The sequence below is a fragment of the Sorex araneus genome, chromosome 4, assembly GCF_027595985.1.
Source record: "Sorex araneus isolate mSorAra2 chromosome 4, mSorAra2.pri, whole genome shotgun sequence".
Classification (NCBI taxonomy): Eukaryota; Metazoa; Chordata; class Mammalia; order Eulipotyphla; family Soricidae; genus Sorex; species Sorex araneus.
The window spans coordinates 219,392,836-219,407,648 of record NC_073305.1 but is presented as its reverse complement, the minus strand read 5'-3'; the positions used below and the strand labels follow the sequence as shown (position 1 = coordinate 219,407,648).

Below are 14,813 nucleotides of genomic sequence, written 5' to 3'. Positions count from 1 at the left end.
GCCCAACGGCACAATGGAATACTACTCAGCCAGAAGCAAGGGCAGAGCGGGCAGTGAGCTGCCACACGGCTGGATCTGGAGAGTCCCAGGCCGAGGGGAGGGTCTGGAGGAGAGGGACCCACACGGGACGAGCATCCTCGTGGGCAGGACATGGAGAAACGAGACGGGCTGTGACAAATGCCCCGAGTCAGCAGAGCCTGAGAACTGGTGTAGAGTAGGAAGCTTCTGCAGGGGCGTGTGTGTGGGGGGCACACTGGGTGGGGTGAGGGGACACTGGGCGTGGTGGCAGGACACTGGTCCCATGGTAGAGGGAGGTGGACGCTCGGAGGGACCGAGTCGTGCGAGTGTTTGATGCGTGAAGCCTGCCGCTGGCAGTACACCAGGGAGCCCAGTAGTTAGAAACCTTCCCTGGGCTGCGGACGCTCTGCAAGCTTCTCTGGGGCCAAAGTAAACTCAGCCCCGGCAGCCACGACGGTCTGAGGCCCCGGCCTCTCCCGCAGGCCCCCGCGGCAGAACCCTGACAGGACCCACCGGGGGCCGCAGGAGGGAGGCAGGGGTGCTTTGACGCTTCCCACAGCACGCCAGGATGGTGATGGTGGTGGCGGCCATGAAGAGGGTGACGGTGATGCTGAAGAGGAAGGAGATGATGTGGGGATGATGAAGGGGAAGACGGTGATGTCGGGATGATGAAGGGGAGGACGGTGATGTGGGGATGACGCACCGTGAGGAGGAGGGGGATCGTCTTGGAGAGTAGGCAAAGATAGCTGCGTGAAGCTGATGAGGATGAGGCTAGGGTGCGTGTGCGTTGTTCAGATGAAGGTGATGTCGAGACGCTGAAGATGATGAGGTCGGTGAAGACGGAAGATGGCGTCACGGGGGCCTGTCACACATTGCTCTTTGGAACGCAAACTCTGGTGTGAGGCCTTCTTCCTCCACAGGGGCTAGAGGGGAGTGTCTAGCCCCTGCCCTGGGTGTCCCACCGGCTGCCCGACACCCCGCTGTGAGGCCGGCCAGCCGCCAGGGCACTTTCCCGGAGAGTGCCTGGGCGCTGGGGGCCGCTAGCCCGCCCTCCCTGCCCCAGGGTTCCTGGCGCCAGTCACGGCCAGTGGCTCTGGGACGTGGCCACTCTTCCCCAGCGTCTCTGCCCTACTGCCCCTGGCTCTCTCGCTCCCTGGGTGGGCGCCTGCCTGCGGACACCGTTCCCGGCCAGCCACGGCGTTCGCCAGGCCCTGGTCTACACGGCTTGCTCTCTCCCTCTGAGGCCACTGGCCCGCCCGGGGCTCCCTGGCTGACCCGGAGAAGAGCTTCTGTTCCGTCTACTGCCCGGATCTCCCCCGCACTGGCCACTTCCCACCCCTGGGGGCCCTCTGCGTGCAGCCTCGCCCCTTCCCCGGCGAGGGTGGTGGCGAGGGTGGTGGCTGAGTCAGGTGCCGCTTTCTCCGTCCGACTGAATGCCAGTCGTCAGTGCCCATGCATGCTGGACTGGGGACTCAGAAACGTTTTCATACGATGTTTGGAAACCAGGTGGTCAGGGTTGGTTTCTGAGAGCCAGAGCTGATCTATCTTTCTTTCTTTCTTTCTTTCTTTCTTTCTTTCTTTCTTTCTTTCTTTCTTTTCTTTCTTTCTTTCTTTCTTTTTCTCTCTCTCTCTCTCCCTTCCTTTCTCTCTCCCTTCCTTTCTTTCTTTCTTTCTTTCTTTCTTTCTTCTCTTTCTTTCTTTCTTTCTTTCTTTCTTTCTTTCTCTCTCTCCCTTTCTTTCTTTCTTTCTTTCTTTCTTTCTTTCTTTCTTTCTTTCTTTCTTTCTTTCTTTCTTTCTTTCTTTCTTTCTTTCTTTCTTTCTTCTCCCTTCCTTCCTTCCTTTCTTTCTTTCTTTCTTTCTTTTCTTTCTTTCTTTCTTCTTCTTTCTTTCTTTCTTTCTTCTTCTTTCTTTCTTTCTTTCTCTTTGCTTTTTGGGTCATACCCAGTGATGCTTAGGGGGTTACTGCTGGCTCTGCACTCAGGAATTATTCCTGGCAGTACTCGGGGGACCCTATGGGATGCTGGGAATCGAAGCCAGGTTGGCCACTATAAGGCAAACGCTCCCCACCCTGCTATCGCTCCAGCCCCAGACCTGATATTTCTGATGAGTTTCCCTATTCATAGCTGAGCAATGGTGCAGACTCCAGATTTCCAACACACACACACACACACACACACACACACACACACACACTCACAGTGTCATAGGCAGAGGCTGTGTGTTGAAATGGCGTGTCTCATCACTGGCTTCTGATAGAGGATAAGATCCTTCGGGCCGGAGCGACAGCACAGCAGGCAGGGCACTTGCCTTGATGCCGACGTCCTGGGTTCCATCTCTGGCACCCCACGTGGTCCCCGGAGCACCACTGGGAGTGATCTCTGAGTCCAGAGCCAGGAGCAGACCTTGAGCACAGCTGGGTGTGGCCCCCCAAACAGACGACTGAGAGAGACGGGCACTTTTTGAACCAGGCCTCGGGTGGAAGTGAGGGGATTCCGCCCCAGGCCCCGTTTTACGCGTTGGCCGTTGCTGGTGCCTTTGCACTCCGTCCTGGACGCGCTGCGGCTCCCGGCTCTGGTTCCCCCCTGGCTGAGGCACCTCTCCGGGCCCTCCCCCGCCCCGCAGCTCCTGGCCGAACCCCCACCCCCACCCTTGGGTGGCAGGAGCACGGAAACTCCAGTCACTCGGACGCCTCTGAGAAAGAAGCTCCCTGGGAGAGCAGTGGACAGTGGACAGCGGACAGCATGGCTGTCCAGCCCCGCCCGGCCACGCCCTCTCACACACAGCCTCGAGGGCTGGTGGCCGAGGCAAGTGGTCAGGGCGTCTCGGGGGCTGCCCGGCCACGCTCTCCTCGCAGTGCTCCCGTGCTCTGCAGATGAGCGTGCCATGATTGACAGATGCGTGCAGGTGCCCCTTGGAGCCCGGCCCCCTCCCCTCCCCTCACCTCCCCTGCCCGGGTGATGCTCTACAGGAGCCACGGGCCATGGCTGTTTCTCCTCTCCTCTCTCGCCCCTCACGCAGTGCTCACTGGCTTCTGGATCCTGACTTCTGCCCGGTCTCCCCCCGCCCCCCGCCTGCACCCCTGTGAGGGTTTCCACCGGACAGCCCCCCACCCCCCACCCCCCCACACACAAACACAACCTGGGGCGACTCTGTGCTGGAGACTCAGCTCAGGAGAGGGGGCAGATGGGTGAGGGGTGCAGCCCCCAACACCCCCCTCGACGCATGCTTCTTCCCCTGGTGGACCCGTGCGGCCCCCAGAGATACCCCCTTGAACTCTGACGGGGGTCTCGGGGATGGGGCCACGCCGGTGAGCGGCCTCTCCGCCACGCCTCCCCGGATTGGTCGATATCAAAATCCAATTTCAGCAGGATTAGCCGTGGGTTGCTCAGAGCCATTCATTGAATTAGGAACGATTACAGCGTAGGCGCCCCGCGGTCCTTTATTAAGTTCTTGGCGGAAACCCTGAGTGGTCTTCGGGAGATTAAAGCGCCCGCGGTGTGTTCGGAGCGTTTAGCACCCGCGCTCGTATCTGGGGAGTTGGTTTATTAGGGAAAGTTCTGGGGCCCCCACCCCACCCCGGCCAGAACCGGTCCTGCCGCCCCTGTTAGTCTCTTTGGGAGCCCCCGACCCCCCCCCCGCCACTCTCCTGCAGGCTACCGTCTCGTCTCGGCACCAAAGCGGCCCCCGGCCCCCGGCCCCCGTCTGTCTGAGCCACTCTCCGCCCGGGGCTGCAAGGTCCAGCTCAGAAGCTGGTGAAGGTCCGTCCCGGGACCCGGGCCAGGAGCTGCGCCTCCGGCCCCTCCCCCAGCCCGGAACTGGTGCTGCTCTCCCTTGGCCCGGCCCGCACAACCCCCAGGACGTGGAGGAGGGAGGACAGGGGACCCTCGGTGTCGCCCGGTGAGACCCGCCAGGCCAGACTCCCAGCCGCGACCTTCACTCCTTCCTCCTCTGCGCTTCCCCGGTCTCGGGCCTTGAGGGGTGAAGGTCCTGGCCAGGACACACCGCCCGGACCAGCTTTCAGGGGGGCACGGGCGTGGCGTCCACGGCCACTGGCCCCTCCGTCGGTCCAGCGCAGCCTCTGCACACGTGTCTCTCTCTGCCTTGCTCTGCGCCGTCACCCCAGCCTTCGGGTGCCGGGACCGTCCCTGTGCGCCAGGCCCGGGGCTGTGGCAGGGCCGGTGGCCTTCCAGGAGGCCGGTGGGGGCATCTCCACTGCCCCGGTGGGCAGGGCCAAGCAGCGGGCAGGGCTGGCCGGCCCTGGAGAGCCTCGAGCCCCCTCCCCGTGGAGGGAAGGTAGTGATGGGCCGGCTGGTCTCAAAGTGGGGTGCACGGGGCCATGGTAGCATGGGACACCTTCAGCGGGGGCCGTCCCTACCCCGTCATCCAGGCCTGTGCCTGCCCCCCCGCGTAGAGGGGCCAACGCGTCCCGGATGGGGGAGACGCCCCAAAGGAGAGGGTGGAAGCAGCCTTCAGCCCCGAGGAGACCGCGGGGTTCACCCCACGCAGCCCTGGCCCAGGGCGCCTTCCCCGGAAAGCTCTGCCCCCGGCTGGGAGGGGGCCCGTTCCTGGGGGGAAGGGCCCCCCCACGTGGAGACTGGCAGAGGGGACAAGCCGGGGCCTGCCCAGAGCCCCTGAGGGCCCGACCTCCCGAATCCCAGCCCCGCCACAAAGCAGGCCCCGGCCTTTCGCCTCCTTGGAAAGCCTTCTAGAACCTTCTTGGTTCTCTCTCAACGTCCGGCTTCCTGCCCGCCCTCCCTCCTCCCTCCCTCCCTTCCGTTCACCCACAGAGTTTGCAGCGTGCTCTGGTCCCGTCTGCACGTGTGCGTGACGCCGACACCCCGCCCTTCCCGTCCCTGGGCCTCCGTGAACGCCCGCGTGCGCGTGCGCCCAGATGATTAATTGGACGTTGTATGTTTTTATCAAAGGAAACAATGCAAAGATTTCTCCATGTTTGACTAAAGATGATTAATTTTAATTTTCACATGAGCGGCATAATGCTATTAATCATTTAATATGTTTAATCATAATCTCTGTAATTCCTAATTAGGTTTATTAAACTGAAACATCCAACAGCTCTGCACAAATCCTCCTCCTGGCCCCCTTCTCGGGGTGAGAAGGAGCGTGTTTGTTTGCATTCCGGCGGTCACGGAACCTTCCAGAATCAAAGGGTGGGGGTCTGGGTCAAGGGCGCGGGGTCTCCTGGTCCTGAGAGTCCTGTGTTGGGGGCGGGGGGTCACTGGCCTCTGGATTCCCAGGCAGTGCCCCTGTGCCCAGGCCCCAGGCCTCCCCGGGCCCACCCTGCCTTTGCTCTGCGACTCGCCGTCCCCTGCGTGTCGTCCCCGGGCAGCCCTGGGTCTGGGGGGTGACCCACGTTCCATGTCCAGGAAGTGTTGCCGCCCATGGCCACCATCGGCCTTGGAGCGATCCCCCCTCCTTTTAGCAGTGTCCTCGGCCCCTGAGACCCGGGGTGGGGTGGGGCTCCCCGGTGTCCCACCCCTGCCGTTCCTACCCGGGCAGGGCCTCCACTGTCCTGGGGGCTGGCCCTCCTCCGCTGCAGGCCCTTCGTACCTAGCAGTTGGGACCATCCCCGCCCCCACCAGGGGGACCCAGTGCTGGTTCTCGGGTCCCCTGCATCCCTCCTTTTAGAGACGGCCACTCCCAGTCCGACCTCCACAACATGCTGACATCGCCTGCCCCCGCCCCTGCCCCGCCAGGCCAGGAGCTGCCAGCCGCCCCCATCCTCAGCCCCTCCATAACCAGGGTGACCCCCGCACTGGTCAGTCTCCCTTCCGTCCACACCGGGTCCGCCTGTGACTTGGAGAATGAACCTCCGCGTCCAGGAAACGGCCGTCGCTCCCTTAAAGAGCGTTTCGTGAGCCGCGCCAGGACCCTCCCTCTGTTTCCAGAATGAGGCTGTTTTTTGCCCCTCCCTTCTGACCATGAAAGCAAAAGTGACCGTCACCCGTCACCCGGAGAGAAACGACCGTCCCCAGCACTCTTCCAGGCTGGCACGGATGTGGAGCTGCAGCTTCCTGAAGGCAGCCGGGGCGTGTGCAGTCCTTACGGTTTCCTTTCCAGATCACGGAACTCTGAGCTTCTCCTCTAGGTGCTGGGCAGAGTTAGACACCGGGGCTCCCTGGAAGAACTCTCTAGAAGGAGGGCCGGGGTCCCCATGGGAGGACTCCCCAGAGGCAGGAGCAGGGCGAGCCCAGAGGTTGCAGCTGGGTGATTCAGTGCCCGCCGGGTGGGACTGGGCGTTGGAGATGGCCGAGGAGGGGGACGGGACGGGCAGTGCCGGGCCTGGAGGCAGAGCTGCAGCTCCCGGGGTCCCCGAGGAAGGGGGTGAAGGGGAGCTCCCGAGACACCCCAGGCTGGTGCTGAGAAGGTGTCTCTGGCGTGGTCCGCGTCCTCTCCTCGTGCCCCTGACACTGCGGGCTTGTCTCCTGACGGCCTTGCTCTGTCCCACCCAGCCCTGCACCAGCCGTTCCATCCGAGCTCTGTTCTCCTAAACTGCCTGTAAGGAGACAGGACAACTCCTCGCTCCAGTGGGTCCCCCGTGGGTGTGCCATCCTGCTGGGGTCGGGACGCAGCTACCCGGGCCCGAGAGATGCTGCCACAGGGAGGGCATTTGCCTTGGGAGCCGCCAGCCCAGGTCCCATCTCTGGCACCTCCTGTGGTCCCCTGAGCACTGCCAGGAGGGAGGCCCGAGTGCAGCGGCAGGAGGAAGCGCTGAGCCCTGCTGGCTGCCGCCCCCAAAATAAAAAACAAAAACAAAAAAGCAGGTGTCCAATGACACTGGCTTCACCTGGAGGGAGTGGATGGGGCTTGCAGAGGAAGTGTGGGCAGGCTCTGGAATGGACTCAGAGCTGACGTACAGTTCCGACGTCCATCCGTGGGTCAGTGTGATCTCGTTATCACGTTCCTGTTGGGGGAGGGGCGAGTTACGCTAGGAAGGCAGCATGCCCCTCCCCCCGCCCCCCGGTCCAACAGACAGGGCTTCTGGGTTCCAGGGGAGATGTTCTGTGCTTAGGAAGCTACCGGAAGCTACCGGCCGCACCAGATGCTCAGGCACTTAAGATGTTGGTCTTGACAATGCAGAACTGAATCGTACATTTTATTTCATTTCGACTCACTTAAACTTCCAACGCCATAGGGTATCAGCCCCCCTGAACAGTACAAGGTTGGTGTGGTCAAGAAGTGAACAGTTAAACCCTTAAAAAAAGTATGTTTTGGGGCTGGAGCAATAGCACAGCGGGGAGGGCGTTTGCCTTGCACGTGGCCAACCCAGGTTCGATTCCCAGCATCCCATAGGGTCCCCTGAGCACCACCAGGAGTAATTCCTGAGTGCAGAGCCAGGAGTGACCCCTGTGCATCGGCGGATGTGACCCCCAAAAAAAAAAAAACAAATACATGTTTTATGCCAATCCCGTGGCTGTTTGCGCTGCAGAATAACAAACGGGCTTTCTCGAACATGCTGTCCCCACACCCACCATCATACTCACGTCCACGATCACGTGGGCAGATTGGTTTGGAACACTCAGTGAAGGGTGCTCTCTCCCCTACGTTTCACGAGCCCCCTCCCTTCTCAGTGAGCAGTTGTCTCATTACCTGTTAACACCCCCCCCACACACACACAGACAGACACACGCACGCCCAATAACATGGGTCTGCTCCTGCTTGGCATGATCTTTCCCATGTGCTAACCGGCAGCTTCTTTTAGCTCCGGGGCTTCCTCTCTGCCTTTCTCTGAACCATATTCCACGGAGACCTGGGGTGGCCCCAGCTGAGCTCAACATAGAATCCCACACCCATCGTCCACGCTCGGGGGAGATCCACGAAGTGATTGTTGAATGAATGAGTGAGTGAGTGAGTGAGTGAGTGAGTGAGTGAGTGAGTGAGTGAGTGAATCCACGACGCTCTCCTCCCTCCTATATTCTGCCCCTTCCCAACTGTCGTGGGGGGGGGCAAACACACTCCGGACGGAGAGCCCGGGCCCACTCAGCCTCTTTGCCCCCCCTTTAGCAGACAGACGACTCGGCCCCGACGGACGGCCAGCCCCAGACGCAGCCTTCGGAGGCCTTGGAGAACAAGTCCCAACCCAAGCGGCTGCACGTCTCCAACATCCCCTTCCGGTTCCGGGACCCGGACCTCCGGCAAATGTTCGGCGTAAGTACCCCCCGTGCGTGCTCTCTCTGGGCGGTGCCCTCCCCCTGAGCCCTCCCCCGCCCGCGTACGTTTCTGGGCACGTACGATGCCAAGGTGAGATGCCCCCGGGGCCGCTGGCGGGGTGGGGGGGCAGCTTGGCGCGTGTGTCCACTGGACGTCCCCGTTACTGCTGGGCCACTCGGGGGGACTCGCGGCGAGCATGTTCCCAGACCCCCGTCGGGTGACCCGGGCCCAGGGCATGGCCACAGCAAGTCTTCCGAGTCCTCGTAGCTCTTGGTGTCTCTGGTGTTAGCCAGTGCTCAGGGGCGGGGCCGGGCCCCCTGCTCAGACCCGACGCTTTTCCAGGCTCTGTGTGCTCATGGCTCAGAGGTGCTCCTGGACGCCCCTAGAGCCCTAGGGAAGAGCGAAGCGAGACTCCCCGGAGGGCGCCTTCCCTCGGGGCGACCCACCTTTCTTTGGGGGGTCTGTGAGGTGGGTTTAGAGGGGGGTCGCTGCCCAAGCAGAGACAGTGCCCCCCGGGCTCCTGGGGACAGGCAGAGGCAGGGCGAGCCGAGCCCTGGGATTCTGTCCGACCGGCCCAAACTTTCCACCTTGGGAAGGGACGAGTTTGCCCTTTCTCTGGGCTCCGTGCCATGGAAGGACGGAACCGTGACAGGACCAGGCATCATTCATTTTATTTTATTTTTTCCCCCAACGCCTCCCGGCCCTGGGGAGAGTTTGCCAGTGGGATGAGAAGAACAACAGCCTGAACGTTTGACTTAGAGGAAAGGGCGGCTGGTCCGAGACGCGGCTCCGCAGAGCTCAGGGATGGATGTGAAGGGAGGCGTGACGTAGGGCGCTAGGTCTGGGCAATACTGAGCCCCGTGTCCCCCCCCCCCCACACACACACACGTCATGAGAAGGGGTTCGGGTCCTCAGCTCCATGGCGGTGGTTCGGGGGTCGCTTCCGCCTTTGGCTTCTTCCCTCCCCACTCACGGTGTTTATCAGGTACACGTTGGACACTGACACAGCACAAGCACATCCTATCCGGAGAGGACAGATGAACAGGGACGTGGTCTAGGGGCCAAGGAGGCGGGGCTTGAGAAAGTGCCCGGCCCCGGAGTGAGTGACAGGCAGGCAGAGGAACTCCATTCCTTGGCCCCTTCCGCTCAGCACATTGTCCACTTGCCTTTCACTCTCGTCTTTCTTCATCAGGTGTCGCCTTGGCTCTGGGTCGACTCTTGTCTTAACCCGGTGTCCTTACGGGGCGTCACTTCTCCCAGCTCACCCCGCACCCTCCCTTCCTCTTGGCGTGCTTTTCCCTTCTGAGCCCCCTTGAAATCTGGGGAGGGTGATGCTGCTACGTCAGACCCCGATGTGAGTCTTCTCAGCGGGCTCGCCGCAGGAGAGGACCCCGCTGCCGTCCCGAGAAAGGGGCCTCTCCGTTCCCCCAGGGGCCGCGGCGGTAAACGCCTGCCAACAGCTCATCCTCGAGTTGTCAGACCTTCACCCAAACCTACGGGTTACGGAGCCACTGGAAACGTCAGAATCTTCAAGGAACTGACATGATGTCAGGTCGCCGAGACCCGGGCACTGGGGCCATGCAGCAGTGCGGAGCTTAGAGTAACTTTCTTCTTCCCCGGTAGCTTCTTGGTGTGTCCAGTTCGGGTTTTTTTTTTTTTTTTTTGAGTGCAAGATCCGCCCCCCCTCCCCAGTTCTCCAGTGACTCTTTGTCTCTAATAGACAAAATGATCATTTTATGGGTTGGGATTCGGGGTGCTCAGTCCACATCTCCGTGGTTTCACAGACCCAAGGTGAGGACCTTTAGACGCTCAGAATCTGATATTTTTGGGCACATGTGGGTAGGATCCAGTCTTTTGGTCATGGGACATGCTTAGCACGTCCTGTTCATGTCCTGCGTCAGCTCTCTGCTCTCCGCTGGGGAGAGTTCAGCTTGCTTTCTCTCCTCAGGCCCTTCATTTCTATTAGCAAATGCTCCCCAACTCTCACCCCAAATTGGGCTTCTTGAAATTTTTTTTTTTTTAATTTCTGATGGCTACTTTAGAAAAAAGGTCTTCAACCATAGTGTTAAGCTTCTTCAAATGGGGGCTGGAGAAATAGCACAGCGGGTAAGGCACGTGCCACCCTGCGTTCCATCCCTGGCATCCCACCTGGTCCCCTGAGCCTGGCCAGGAGTGATCTCCGAGCACAGAGCCAGGAGTCATCCCTGAGTGGCCCAGGGTGGTGCTCCCCAAGCAAACAAAAACTAAACACCTTCAGCTCTTCCGTCTTCTGCTGTTATCCTTTGGACGGTTTCTGCAGTTTTCCAGAGACGGGTGATTTGTTCCAGAGGGTGTCTGTGGCCTGTCTGTCTGTCTGTCTGTCTGTCTGTCTGTCTGTCCGGAGCCATGCCTCCCCGTGCCTGGCTTTTGCTCCCGTGTGGGTGCCTCGGGGGCCCCTTGCCTGGATCCCCGTGGCAGGCAGCTGAACATGGGTGTTGAGCAAACACTCGAGTTATGTCTGCGAATGAGTCGTGTCTATTTAAGTTGAAAATGGGCCAGCTGTGTTTACATCATTAGAACCCAACTTCCCAATTAAACTGTTGATACTATAAATATAGTACGCGACTGTCTTCAGAACGGGCCTGCATCAGCATTCTTCTCCCAGCTTCTCTCCGCGGCTCCGGGCGGCCTCCACCTCGGAGAAACCCGAGACAGACTCACGCGTTAGAGCAAATCCAGGACGCAGGTGTTGGGTCCTGAGGAGCAAAGGCCCAGGCGAAGTCAGCTTTCCTCTGGGCCTGTCTCTTTAGCTCATCGTACGGGGTTAGGTTTGGGGGTTTTTGTTTTGGTGGTTGTGGTTTGGTTCTGGAACCACACTGGTTGTGTTCTAGGCCTGCTCCCGGCTCTGTACTCAGGGATCACTCCTGGTGGTGCTCCGGGGACCGTGTGGGTTCCCGGGAATCCAGCTCGGGTTCACTGCATGCAAGGCCGGCGTCGCACTTACACCCTCACTTTACGGTCCCTCTAGCTCCCAATTTCCTCTTGCTGGGGGCGTGGTGAGCGCGTGTTGGCGCCTTAGAGGGGGCTCTGGACCTGCTCTTGTCTTCCTGTCTCTGCCCGAAGTCCTTTCTCGACTTTCTCCCTCATCGAGTGAGCGCCCAGGCTCCCGGGCTGGAAATCAGTACGGCAGCGTCCGTGTGGACGGGATGCTCTGGGGGTGTTGGATGGAAGTGAGTGGCTGCTGCTGAGACAGCCCCGGAACTGCAGGTGGTTGTCCCCTTTCTCACGCTGGGACACGTCTTCCGCCTTTCAGCTGAAAATCCTTCATTTCCCTCAGTCAAAAAGTGTTCCCTCTTCCATGTTTCGTGACTTCTCCCTGCCCCCATCTGGGGCCGTGAAAGACCCTGGAACGTGGACCCTGAAACCCCGGAACCCTGGCCGTGAAAGCTCCCCGGAACACCCAGAAGTGGAGAGCACGGGGCATTTGGCTGCACATCTCGGCAGAGACTCCTTCCTCCTTTCCCTCCAGTGCTCATGAAGGTGATTCGAGGGTATCACCCGCCGGCTGGCCGAGCTGAGGGGTAAACGCATTTCTGGGGTGCAGGAAGGCAGAGGCCTCGGCATGGGGTTCTGGCCACACCTCGTCCATTTCCTAGGGCTCTGACCAGGACGAGACTCAGTTTCCTCTGTCGTCCCGAGGAAGGGAGGTTTCTTTTATACGTTCTGGAGGAAAGCTTCTGTGTGATCAAAATACTTCTTTTTATTGTGTCTGTTTTTCTTTCTCTTGGCTTTGGGCCACATCAGGCAGTGCTCAGTGCTTATCCCGGGCTCTGGGCTCAGGGTCGCTCCTGGAGGACTCGGTACCATGTGGATGCTGGGGACCCCACCATACCCACTGTGCGAACACTCCGGCTGCATCTTTTCTTCTCTCTCTCTCTTTGTCTTCAATATTCTTAGCAGTTCTCAGGGATCTGGGGCCCCATTTCCCTAAGACTTGGCCCCACAATGTCTGATGGTTTGGTTACTCGGGTCCAGCCACGCTGGGGTGCTGGACACCACCAGGATTGCATCTGGCAGGGCTGGGGCAGCCACGCAGCACCAGGGATCCACCTTGGGGCCTTGATCACGCCATCCCTGCACTCCAGTCCTTGGAACAATCTCCCCCTCAATCTTAGCAGGGCCCTCTGGGCGCTTCTGGTCTATGACTCCTAGGCCTCGTCCCGTAAGCCACCCTCTGTCTCTTTGTTCTCATCCTTTGTTCCTTTTCCTTCGGGTCCCTCTGCCCTCAAGAGTCTGGCTCGTGCTCTCTATCCGGGGGCCAGACCCACAGTGCAGAGTGTCCCGGGGAGTGAAGGATGTGCAAACTCCCAGCTCAGAAGCCTGTGGCAAGGGCCAGAGAAAGGAACCACAACACGGAAATATTCCTTTAGATTCTGTTTCATTTATCTTTCCAATCCCTAAAACAAGCCTGTGCTGTCTCACTGGACACTGGGGTGACCTGTAGACCTCAGTGTCCACCCCATCTCTCACTGCCAGGTTGTACACCAGACCCACCCTCAAACCAGCCCCGTCCAGTCATCATGATGGAAGGCTGTGGCAAGGGTTGCCAACCCCAGGGAAGGAATTAGGGTGTCAGCTGCTCCCGGCTTCCTGGGTCAGAGGAAATCAAGGGGGGACATCCATGCCCGCTCCAGGTTTAGCCAAATAAAATAACAATTTTATTTGGAGCAAAAGTGCAGCAGGTCAGGGGCTGGCCTTGCACGCAGCCGACCCAGGTTAATTCCCGGCATCCCACAGGGTCCCCCAAGCCCCACCAGCAATGACCCCTGAGTGCAGAGCCAGGAGTAAGCCCTGAGCACTGCTGGGTGTGGCTTATCTCCCCCCCACCCACCAACCCCAGAACAAAACAGCAACAACATAAGACATCGTGGTTGAATTTGAATTTTCGGTAACAGACATTCGGGCTAGTCTAGTTACGGCCCAGGGGCCATGAAAATTCTGAAGGACCCAAAATAGAGATGACTGAGCCATGTCAGTATTTTGCAGGTAATTTTGTCAGGATACCTGAATTCTTTGTCACCTGAAATTTGTTTCTCAGTGTGAAGGTGTGGATTAGCCCCACCCCCATTTTTTCCCCCCTTGGTGTCCATTCCCTCGGCGGGACTTAGGGAAGCTCCCGGCTTCCAGGGCACCCAGTGCTTTCTGGGGGCTGGGGGAGGGAAGTTGCTTTGGTGTTGGCATTCACCGCCTTCTCCCCTGCGGCCCCTTCTGGCTTCTAGGGGGCCTCCACCCTCAGCCTGTGTGACGCCACAGTCCCCCTTCCCCAGGCGTTCCTCCTGGTCACTGACGGGATGCAGGTCGGGGCCGGGCACGTCTCGCCTGGGCACTTCAGAGCCTGGGAAAGCGGGTCTTAAGTCTTGCTGAACTATTGCCTACCCCGGCCGCCCGGGCCACGCCACTCGAGGGGGTCTGCACTCAAGGGGGTCTGCCGCCAGGACACGGAGCCCGCTGGGCCATTGGGGTCCAGCCCCTCCTTCGCTGATGATAGCACAACGTAACTTGATACTCAAAACACCAGCACTGTCTCGGGCCTCAGTTTCCCCTCCCTGCCCGCCCCCCACCCCGCCCCACTCCCCAGCCATCAGCTGATTTTCTCTGCTTGTCTTCACGCTTATAAAATATTTCTGTTTCTTTGCAGCAATTTGGTAAAATCTTAGATGTTGAAATTATTTTTAATGAGCGAGGCTCAAAGGTAAGCAACTTAATTCACTTTGGAACTGTTTGGCTTTATGTGAACGCATTTGTTAGAATCCTGGGGAACAGCCGTACTGTTTTAATCAGCATCCCGGTTGCCGGTCCTGAAGGGGGGGAAGGTCCTTTGGAGACCACCTCCCGCTTTTAAAACGGTGGGCAAGGCATCGGGCTCTGTTCCAAACGTCTCAGGGGGTCCTTCGGAATTGCTGTTTTATATCTATCGCTAGCTACCTAGATAGCAGGTCCCGAGAAGAAAATTACCCATGCTTAAAAAAAAAGAAAAGAAAAGAAATAATGTTGCTACATTTTGTTTTTCAGTGATAATTATGTTCTTTATATTAAAAACTGAGTTGCTAGTCTCATGAGCAGGTAAATATGTGGTTACTCTGTATTAATAAAGCACAGTTCTCTTCCTGGGGTGCAGGGAGAGGCCCTCCTATACGCCAACCCTTTGACTATAATTGTATTCATTAGCCTGTTTACCAATACGTGGTTTGCAATTTGCCATTGCTTTGAGGTTTTCGTTTTCTCTAAGAAGCCATTTTTTTTTGAGATTACATTTTCCTAGCACTCACAGCACTCGTGAAAACTTGGGAGTTTCACTGAGTCACTCCAGCACCTTCAGAGTGCAGTTTTGTTGATTGGGGGGAGGGGAGAGAAAAAATTTGACCCCAAACACCCTCTCTCTAATCTCCCACATCCTCAAGGATCTTAGCAGAGATGCGGGAGCCTCGGCCAGGGCTGGAATGAGGTACTCAGAAATCGGGACCCGACCTCTCCATCTGCTTCGGTGAAATTCGCAGGACTCTCCTTCAAATGCCCCAAAATGCATCTTCCCATTTTAGACTTGCTTGGAATGTGGACTGTCGCTTTAAGTGGCCTCTTTGCATATC

The 14,813-nt window shown here is 58.9% G+C and overlaps 1 protein-coding gene across 34 annotated transcripts in view; it reads left to right on the top strand.

Annotated features, from left to right (window-relative positions):
- Positions 1-14,813, top strand: part of RBFOX1 (RNA binding fox-1 homolog 1) — a 1,316,266-nt gene that overhangs the window by 1,185,383 nt on the left and 116,070 nt on the right. For all 34 annotated transcript variants that reach the window (XM_055136054.1, XM_055136041.1, XM_055136046.1 and 31 more), the window contains 2 exons: positions 8,041-8,184; positions 13,865-13,918. In XM_055136054.1, coding sequence (XP_054992029.1) covers positions 8,041-8,184; positions 13,865-13,918 — 198 coding nt within the window. The remainder of the gene's footprint in view (positions 1-8,040; positions 8,185-13,864; positions 13,919-14,813) is intronic.